Source organism: Leuresthes tenuis, unplaced genomic scaffold (genome assembly GCF_036924035.1).
Source record: "Leuresthes tenuis unplaced genomic scaffold, fLeuTen1.0.hap1 SCAF_19, whole genome shotgun sequence".
Lineage (NCBI taxonomy): Eukaryota > Metazoa > Chordata > Actinopteri > Atheriniformes > Atherinopsidae > Leuresthes > Leuresthes tenuis.
This window is the reverse complement of record NW_027325373.1, coordinates 4,939,123-4,949,559: the sequence shown is the minus strand read 5'-3', so window position 1 is coordinate 4,949,559 and position 10,437 is coordinate 4,939,123. Positions and strand designations below refer to the sequence as shown.

General features: G+C 41.4%; 1 protein-coding gene across 2 annotated transcripts; it reads right to left on the bottom strand.

Moving 5' to 3' along the window:
• Positions 1 to 572: 572 nt before the first annotated feature.
• Positions 573 to 9,526, bottom strand: stom (stomatin). 2 transcript variants are annotated; one of them, XM_072371310.1, is made up of 8 exons: positions 9,366 to 9,526; positions 8,545 to 8,577; positions 8,106 to 8,215; positions 7,903 to 7,975; positions 5,184 to 5,266; positions 4,786 to 4,989; positions 1,675 to 1,809; positions 573 to 1,246 (listed from the first exon to the last, which is right to left on the bottom strand). In XM_072371310.1, the coding sequence occupies exons 1-8, from the start codon at positions 9,424 to 9,426 to the stop codon at positions 1,058 to 1,060; spliced, it is 888 nt and encodes a 295-aa protein (XP_072227411.1). In that variant the 5' UTR covers positions 9,427 to 9,526; the 3' UTR covers positions 573 to 1,057. The 2 variants fall into 2 exon arrangements, with proteins under 2 accessions (XP_072227411.1, XP_072227412.1); XM_072371311.1 differs by lacking the exon at positions 8,545 to 8,577.
• Between the last annotated feature and the right edge of the window lie 911 nt (positions 9,527 to 10,437).

Here is a 10,437-nt window from a genome sequence, read left to right as displayed (position 1 = left end):
ACTGAATTCATTGTCCATCCCTAGCAATAAACTTCACACTAATACTATATATATATATATGTATATATATATATATTTATGAAACATCGTAGAGTACACAGACTAAAAAGTATAAAGTACATATAGTAACATTCTAAACAATAAGAATACATGTCTAATGTATCACCAAAGATGCTAAAATCTATTTGGCTTGTGTTACTCACAGAGAGTATGATCAGAGTTTTTAAAAAAATTAAATAAAACCCTTTAAAGAAAGAGATGCATAGAATGTGGTGAGAGTGAACGGATGGCAGTAAGTTAAGGCTTCTGGCTGAAAGATTTGTAGCCCCTGCATCTCCAAAGTAGAGATTAAAAATAGAGAGGGAGGAAAGAAAAACAGAAAGGCACAACTGAAAGCGGTAGGCTGCAGTGCTGCTGATGAATGCCCATTATATGACTGTCAATGAGGGCAATGCAGCCAGAGTGTGGATAGAATCAAAAGGGTACGAGATCATTTCAGCACTGTGATGCTGGCAGTAGTCTTAGCAGTGTTACAATATCAGGAGAGATATGTGTGTGTGTGTGTGTGTGTGTGTGTGTGTGTGTGTGTGTGTGTGTGTGTGTGTTATCAGGTGCAGGCTTCTTATGCAGCAGGCACTTTCCTTTAAAAATGTAAAACAGGTGATGAAGAAGGTTGGAGGTTACTGCTGCTTTGACACTTTTACATCAGAATAAAACTGAACCACCCGCTACACTACGGCTGCTTTTGTTCTTCCAACGCTAAATCTGGCGAGTCAGTGGTCAGTGTTTGGCAGGCACGGCGGGCTGACTGCTGTAGACTTTGCTGGATGTTCGACTGACTGCCCTCGACCTCCGCTCAGCTGAATCAGTCTCGCAGCAAATGTTTACTTCCTGTTTGGTTCAAAACATGTTAAAACACACACTATTTGTGCTTAAAAGAAAAAAATAAGAACTAAAATGTGTTTGCAAAATAAATAAAGAAGTTTGAATGCACTGCTGGTTAAAAGATACATGCCTGACAGATCTCTATGAGTGTTTAAGTCATTTTTTAGGCTCCTCAGTGTTTAATGAAACCTTGCATCATCTCCAGCGGCAGCGGGAAAATGATGGTGGAGTTCTTCTCCGCAGCGATAGTGTTGAGGGTCTGAAGGTAGCGCAGCTGCAGGGCCGATGGAGACTCGGCGATCACCAGGGAGGCCTCCTTCAGTGCCCGCGACGCTTTCATCTCCCCCTCTGCTGCAATCACCTTGAGAAGGAAACAGGAGCACATCTCACATCCTGGTGGAAGAGGCCTCAGCACCAACAGTCAGGGCTGCTCTTAATAAGACATTCCTCAGAGCTTCTTTTTACTGGGCTCAGGCCAGTTTTCTCATTTGATTTTTAAATCCCGTCTCTCATCTTAACCCCCCCCGTTTTGACACTAGGATCTATCATTGTTTAGTAGGATTAGACCCGTGGGGGTGAGAATGAGTGGCATATTAATCCATTCAAAAGAAATACTGAAACATACAAATAATTAGTAAACGCATGATAATTAACTACTGTAATGTAGTATCCATTCGTTTATTGTGCCAGCTCAGATCAGAAGAAGAAAGTCCCTTTATATGAACTATTCCTCTTCTTTTTAGGATCTTCACCTTTAAACCGAGTGAGGGTGAGGCACGTCCAACTTACCTTGGCTCTGGCCTCGCGGCTGGCCTCAGCCTCAGCTGCCATGGCTCTCTGGAGCTGAAGGGGCAGCTTCACATCTTTGATCTCCACCCGCTCCACCTTGATCCCCCAGTCGTCAGTAGCATCATCCAGAGTGGACTGAGGAAAAGATAAAATACAGTTTGTGCTACCCCACCTGTAGAGGCCGTGTTTAAGACAAAGCCATTCCATAAAGTTCCCTCTTAAATGAAAACCTGTGTTAGTGCATTTCTAACAACTGCCCAGCAGATGGAGCTGTGCCGGGCAGAATACAGACGGTGTTCAGATGAGTGTAAATACACATGGAAACCAGGTGCATGTGAAGCACACAACATAACATAAAAGTTCCTCTGCCAGAAATGTTGAGATTATCTTTTGGTTATGAGAATGATCCCGCCTCCTCGTTTTTCTCTGCTTCAAACTTGAATTTCAAATGACGCTGCGTTCACTGTACTTTTCGAGTGGAAAGTTTAAAATATTTTGCTCGGCTCTACGGTTGATATCCAGGCTGGGAAATGTGGCATTCTTGAAATCTTGGACTAGATATTGGTTATTGGTTAGATATTCTGATTTCAAATGCTACCACAAAATCAAACTTTAGTTAAAAGCAGCTCAAATGGGAGCAAGTACCGTATTCCTAAGTAATGCATTTCCACAATGCATGGGGATGGGGTGGAAAAAAAACAAAACAAGAATGTATATGTTTAAGAGTGCTGACCACAAAATTATCCCTATAAACTGAATCAAGCCTCACCCAACCACTTTGGAACAACGGACTAAAAGACTGAAAGAATGAGATGGAAAGGATAACGGCGAGTCTACAACGCTGAATAAACTTTTTATTTAGAAAGGTGGTCTTCTGTAATGCTTTATTTGAGAATTTTGGACGATGCATTTGAATTGATGTTGAATCCTGTCTGTTGGACTTAGTGCTCAGTGTAAGGAAACCCATTTCTCTATGGGTTGGCTGTGGGGTAGTGCGAGCTCTCTGACTGTATGTGTCTAAAGAATAATAACTCGAAGGCTTACTGACAGTAAGCTGTGTCCGAATTAATGTTGGAACGGTAGCTCCAAGCTGTATGAAAGATCTAGATTAAGACACAAACTGGAGAAAAGAGGGGCGAGTGGTGCAGAATTTCTCATGTCACGCCCCAAAACTGTCGCACCAGTTAAGACCTCAGGAAACTGTGTCAGCTTATGAATAAGGGTTTAATGAGTCTCCTTGCACATTACTCATGGCACACCAAGAGTTTTTAAATGGGCACAGATGACCGTATACATACTAGAAGCCTAAAAAAGAAAAATGTTTGATCACAGTGCAGCAGTGTTGCTGGGGGAAAAAACAGATTCATTCTCATCAATAACTATCACTTATTGTTGATGTCAAGCACTATCTGCGAGTTAACAGGTGCTTGCATTAAAACAACTTAATAACCAAGTTAATCCTCAGCAGTGGTCTGACATCCAAACTACACGGATGACACCTCAGTGATGACATGTATTCAAAGAAATGTGATGTCCAACAGATAGTGGCTATTATAGCGTTCATCATTAGCAGCCACCACTAACACGTCCCAAACTTTAGGATTATTAGTACTAAAATCTCACTGCAGATGAGTATCTTAACTTCACTTTTACACCAACGACAGCTGGAAATTTCTATGAGAAATGCAGGGTCCTGCTGAAGCCGGCTATAAATAGCATGAACAGACAAACAAAAATGTAAACAAACCAACTAACTGAAACTTCTAAAGAAAAAAAATTGGTCATCTGGGAAATTCACATGACCGTAGCCACCAACTGATCACGTACAAACCCTCTGACTGGGTCTGCAAAGAAGTAAATATTTAATCATTTAGAGTAGCTCAGCATAAACTGGGGGTAAAAGTTTAATGAATAAATAAATAATTCAAAAGAAAAGCAAACTAAAGCTGGGCCCTACAGGGGAACACAGGATTACTTACATTTTCTGTGGTCGACAGCCGACGTGCACAGTTTTAACTACAGTTTGATGCCGACGGTTCAGGTGCCAACTACATGTTGGACCCCGACAGCATGCTCCGTGCAACATAGTTTAAATGGCTTATTTGATACACTATACGTCTATTAACTAACATGACATGCATGGCTTAAGATATAATCATTTGCATTAGTTATACAGATGTTATAGATTATTTAAAAATATTTCTGTTTAGACTGTTCAATCTAAACCAAAGTCCAATCTGAGGGTGATTCAAATCACATCATGTGTTACTTCACAAGAACTACCCTAAGCAGGATCTGCTCCTAGGAACTACTCCCCCATTACACACCTTTAATGATATCTTACTCGCCTAAACCTTTACACTCACTAAGGGAGAAATAACAGGTACAATTAGTTTATAGTCTTCCAAGGGTGGATGAAGCAAAACAGTGCAGGGTGTCCATCATCGCTTAGAAACCTGTGAAGACTTGCTTTGCTTCCTCTCTTGCTTTTCCACCAGAATCTACAACTAAAAGCAGCACCATGTGGAATATATTGACTTTTGTTTGCCACTAGTCAGCAAAAGCTTTAACTTTCCTTAAGTCATAATAGTTAACTATAGCAAAATGAGGTTTTTGAAATACTAAAATAAAAACACGGTTTCTTCCATATTGAAAGCAGGAATCATTCCCAGAAACTCATGAGATTTAAAGGGTTCTTTCATCTGCAACGTCCATTTCCACCACAAAAAGGTTTTGGGGGAGATATCTTACCTGTAGATATGACCTCAGTAAGGAAATTTCTTTTGCCATTACCCTGAAGACTTGGGTTGAGTGCTCAAACTGGTTGGACTGCTCTGTTGGCAGCTGACAGCGTTGCAGCCTGGACAAGCCGTTTGATGTGCCTCATCTACCCAGTACCTTAGACCTCAGTGGAAATGCAGATGTCCTAGGGCTGAAATAATCTCTTGGTTCCTTGTAAACTACCTTAATTTAACTGAATCAATGGGAAATAGCCTTATTTTAGTAGGACAGAGTCAATAGAGCATGTTAGGGTTTATTGATGTTACTAATCTTGGTCTCTTCACACTTCAAAGTGGATATAAAGTGGATATAAAAGCTAATATAGTTTACCTGCATGCTGTGTGCAATCTCCTCACGGTCAGACAGGATCTCTGCAAGGTTTTTGGTACCCAAGACGTTCCTCAGGGTGGTCTGGGCCAACAGTCGGGTGGCAGCGTCGGCATTAGTGATGTTAGCCACAGCTAAAGTTGCATTCTGGACCCGGTAATAAACCACACCGTCAACACTCACTGTCACAGAGTCCTTGGTCAAAACCTGGGAGAAGGACAGCAAGTGAAGGAGTTACATTATCAAGATGTAAAGAGGAAAGGGGGTCTTAGAAGAAGAGATAAAAATGACTAATTTATTCAACAAAGAGCACATCACTAAAGGACTGAAGGCTCAATTTACATAACAGTTAAAATCCTCTGTGTGGTTCAACTGGAGGAATGCGAGTTGTACATCTTTACCTCTTGTGGTGGGATGTCGAAGGTGATGGTGCGCATGTCGACGTTAATAAAGCTGTCGGTGCACGGCAAGATGAAGAACAAACCTGCAGAACCACAAAAATGCAAATGGGTTTAGCAAAGACTAAAGCTTCAGTAAACACAATAACGAGGAAGCTTCTTCGCAAATGTTTGAAAACACTGGGACGAGAGAAATCCTGGCGGGAGACCAAGTCAAGCTCCCTTCATGAGACTGCAGCTGTGTTAACAGCAAGGCGAAGCCGCGGAACTCTGAGGCTTTCATTAGCCCGTTTCAAGCCGCCCTGAACGGATTAGTGCTTCAGACAATGCTAAGCATGTGCCACAGCAAAACACACGATCGCGCTAGGTGTGCAATCGTTTAGCAAACATTAATACCACAACAGCAAGAGAGGGGTTGGCCGCTTTTTCCTGTCAGGATATTGTGAATTTAAATGTTGAGATCCCGACCATCTGTTCGGGAGGGGAATGCAGATGACAGCAGTCTCCCAGAACTCAATTTGATGTTTTTGTAGTAGAAAAAAAAGCTTGTTTTAAACAAAACACACAGTAAACACACCAAAATCTGTTCTTGCATAACAGCTATTGTTGACAGAGAGAGGTGTATAGGTGATTAAACTTTGCCACAGACCACTCCTGCCTTTAAAGAATGTGAGGTTGGCAGGCAGCTGGCTATAATTAACCCTGTGCTGTCATGTACACAGTCCCCCAGCGCTCAGAGGAGTCACATTTCAGGGCTTTTGAGAGCGTACTGGCAGGTTTTTAGATCTAATCAAACAAGTAATCAGACAAAGACACATTGAGTTTGGAGATGTATACATTTTCAACCTCACAGAAGAGTTTTTTTAATAACGGATGAACTTCTTTTCAAAACTAAAGTCGGTGTGAACAGGACAGGGAAACATGCAGCAATGTTACCAGACATGTGGATCTTCTGGATTATGCGTATTATTAGAGCATTTCTACCCATCCATGTCACCTGACTGAACTCTCTAGTGGAATTTCCTCGTGTGGTTGACATCAGACCACCATATTTTTTTCCTTTTTAAATTTATACCACTGACATGCCTTTTGTGGATCTGCCACTTGCAGGATGTGGATCCGTGGGAAAGTACAGCAGGACATCCTTTCACCCCACCATATGTGATTCGCACCATCTACATTCCCCCACTAATTCTGCTTCATGCTTGTGGCATGGCTCTAGGGGACAGCAATGCAGGATTGTTGGCCAATTTGTTCGTGGTTTTGGCACAAAAGGGAACATCTCAATGACTGCGGACTGGCACAAAATTGTAAAGCTATTCACAGCCCCAATAGGATGAAAATTAAGTGCTTTCTATGGTTCTGCTGCACGGACTGGAAAAATAAAATTGATAAATGTATGCTATGGTACAAGAGAAGGCATTCTAAGGATCTGCTGATTCTTTTTACCCTAACATATATACAATTTCATGACACACCAACCAAAGGTCTCAGCTGGTGACAGCTCTGAACTGCTGACAAGCCAATTCAACCACCTAAATTCACTTACATTACAGCTGTGCTACTTTAAAAGGTGCAGAATGTGGTGTGGAACTGTCTGACCACAAAAGGCAGAGAAAGATGTTGCCCAGATTGCTGCATATGTTGCCCGAAACCTGCCGATGTGTGAGTAACCCATTGCATGTGCACCAGTGCGCTCATATGCCACTGCAGATGCTGACGCTTTTGCACTCTGTGCTGACAGCATGGGATTTCTCCAGAAAATATTGATCTCTGAATGATTCCCTGACCCGTAGATGTCAAAATCTCCAAATTCTTTTGAGAAAGGTTCTTTTTACTGTTGTTAAACCATTTGCGAACTTGCTCACTTTTGAAACACTTGGCCTCTTACTGCACTCAATGGTTTTAAAAGCGGTGTTGAAGAATAAAGGTGATCACACCAAATATTTACTTTGAAACTTATTAGAGTTGTACAAACTCTGCTTGTGCCGTTTACAGGATACTATATTTTGATTTACGTTGACACATTTTTGAATTTATCGCTTAATATATCTTGCCCCACACAAAGCTGACACACAGGTGCTGAGTATAAACGCAGCTGCAATTGCTGCACAGTTCAACTGAAGGGGATGTAAACACGACCTCAATTGAACGTTGAGCTTTTAGTTTAACGTCAAACCAATTCTCTTCAAGAGCAGGAGTAGAACAAACCACTTCTCACCGCTTAAATACAGACTGCTCTGTATACTATATCTCAGCACTGCTCTTTGAGCCTCCGAGTTGTCATAGCAACCAAAGTCATTTAGCAGACAAGGAAACAAAGCCATCAAGTCTAAATGAATTGGCTGTACCACAGATGAAGGACCAGCTGAAGCAACGGTCACGTGACCCCTTGCTGTTATTTTCAGCCGAAGTGCCACACCCCATAATCAATTCTTGGCCTCCTTGAGCTCCTTTGTCAGCCTGTATTTAGCCTGTATCAGCTTAAAGCCATCCACTGATCACCTTCATAGAAAAGAATCCATAACAGATATAAATATCTATTTACAACAATTTCCCCCTATTTTATGTCAGAAAATTAAACAAGAAGACATATGGGGACAAGAGCTTAACCTATCATCTTAGCAGAAGAACTTAAGATACTGATGGAACAAAAGACAGATGTCAGTTCATTTGTCAAAAAGAAGAAGAAGAAGAAGAGAAAAAAGAAAGAAATTCTGACCTGGTCCTTTGGCTCCTCCGCGCAAAATGCGCCCGAGGCGGAAGATAATGGCTCGCTCGTACTCCTTCACAATCTGCAGAGAGCAAAAACACCTCACCGTAATGCGTCTGAGTCCACAGGTCAAAAACTGAGCAGGTAGTATTCCGTTATTAAGCTTTGCTTGTAGAGTAGTAAATTAAAACAGGATCTGATAAGCAGCTGACCTTGATGCACATCCATATAGAGAGGGGCAGAGTAACCAGCATGAGAAGGATGGAAATGCCAACCAGCAGCCACCCACATAAGCCGATGTCAACTTCTGAATTCTCCAGTTCTGGGTGACAGAGGACAAACACTTATAGTTAAACAAATTCATCATCATTTGAATAATCTAATACTCAAGGCCTGTAAAAAGACCTGTTAATTTTGTTTTAGATGCAAAACATCCCATTGAAGAAGTTCAGATTTAATCCAGTCATGCATCAAGACAGCCTCCATCCACCTCTAAACACTAAGCTTTCGTGTGCGTTCTGTTAGTCAGGATTAATGCCACATGAACCCACTTCTACACAGATACTTAGTGCTCCAGTGTTAGGCTACACGCAGTCATACGTATTGATAATTGATAATGACATGCAACCGATCAATGGCCGAGGTTCGTACCTTCAACATCATGTAAATCATACCCGCCTGGACCTACACACAAAGTTAGAAGTCAAAAAGCCGTTGGACGACGTAGACTAAAGTTACAGATAGGCACTGACCTAAGAGTCAGTCATTGGTAATTGCAATAAATGAACTAAATCAAGGTTTATTTGTTTCAAAATGTGGCACAGATGTCCATAACAGGACGGATCTACGTAATGACGTCACTGACGTAATCGTAATTATTACAACCCCATCATAAACATTACCCACCTTGTCGATAACAGCAAACCCGTTAGCTTCCAATTAGAAATCCACTTTGTACAAAAGAAACATCGACCGAAGCGTTTTTATGACCAGTTATTTTTTTTATCTCATATCGCATGTCACCATACAAAATTAAATCAGCGACGCACGCTCACAGGATGTCGTCTTTCTCCACTTTTTCGACGGTATACGTTGATCTATGAATATAACGCCACCAAAAGAATCCACGGGGTGCAGATGCAAGCTGTGTAATTATTGTTGTCCACAGCTGAAAATTGTTTGTTTGCACATTAAAAAACTTTTTCTCTAATATGAAAACGTTTCCGTTGTGTATACGTTAGGCAACGGTTGCTACCGTTAGCCTCACGTTCAGCCCGTCATGTTACAGTACTTTAAAATATAAGGCCATTGCATAATTTGATACTCGGTTAAGATATTCACATCAGGTAGAGATACAACTGAAAGCTGTGTTTCTGTGAAGTGAGAAATTCCAAAAACTTAATTTTATGTTCACTGCGGCTATGCTACCGATATATTCTCTGTGCCATACAAAAGATACCCGAAGACACTACCTGACTGACGCTCTCGACGTTTGGATTCCTTCATTGCAACCACTTCGTTATCGTCATCCATAGTCCGGGCAAACGGAAAAAACAGCCGATAAGTGAAAGCGTTGTGTTAATTTGAACTGTAGTATCCCGTGGGCAGCTCCTGTCTGTGTGAGGAGGAGGTCTATCTGTCCTGACGTTAGTCCCTGTAAACTCTGTGACGCAGCACGCAGTTTTCCCAGCAAAAGGTGGGCGCGGCAGCGGAAGAGCACAATATTGGAAAAAGGATTACATGGAAGCGGATTTAGATTTCAAAGGTTTTGTGCTTAAGAAACAAACTGCCCCAAAACCAGCTTGACACAGTGGCTGTATGCATACACAGAATAGTATTACATAACAACATACGGACATTTTACAACGAGTAATCAATAAAAACTATAGCAAAGAGTCAGAAGCCGTGTGTGTAAAAACACTTTTAGCAGCAATACCTGGAGGTAAAAAAAAAGTACTGCTACATAAAACATTAGATTGGTCCTCGTGATGTATATATCGACAACATTACCACTGAGCCCTGTTTTAGGTCTTTAGTGTAACAATAACTGACAAACCACTTTGAGATATTTACAGATACTTGGTTTGTGCTGCCAGCTGAATGGCTGTTTGAAAGTAAACACTGAATAACAATTCAAGCTGAATATCGGCCTGAAAACAACCCTTAACCATCTTCCTTAATGGTGTGGCTTGAGATCAGGGCCACATGTTTACTTTTTAAGGCCTGCCCACATACCAATGGTGCAGTTTGAGTAAAACAGCCCTGAGTGTGGCAGCTGGCTGCTAAATCAATCAGCACTTTAAACAAACTAATCTTAGCTGGCTATTTCCAGGAAACAATTCAGGGTAAGTTAACAGCTGATTTTCCATTGACGTCCTGAAATATGACAAATACTCCATGCGTGAATTGGATATATTTCACTGGACAAACAGCATGTCATAACATAGAAACAACATCAAAACACATTGAAAATGTGAACTCAAACATTCTTTGGCTGAAGTATGACACAATTTCATGTGCAGAGTGACAGAGCATCCCCCTCCA

Excerpts from the sequence above, each read along its gene's own strand:
- stom (XM_072371310.1), bottom strand. The coding sequence starts at position 9,426 with ATGGATGACGATAACGAAGTGGTTGCAATGAAGGAATCCAAACGTCGA. Across the intron at positions 4,990-5,183 it reads TCGACATCCCACCACAAGAG|GTTTTGACCAAGGACTCTGT; the intron begins GTAAAGATGTAC and ends TCCTTCTCCCAG. Across the intron at positions 1,810-4,785 it reads AGATTGCACACAGCATGCAG|TCCACTCTGGATGATGCTAC; the intron begins GTAAACTATATT and ends TCTTTTCCTCAG.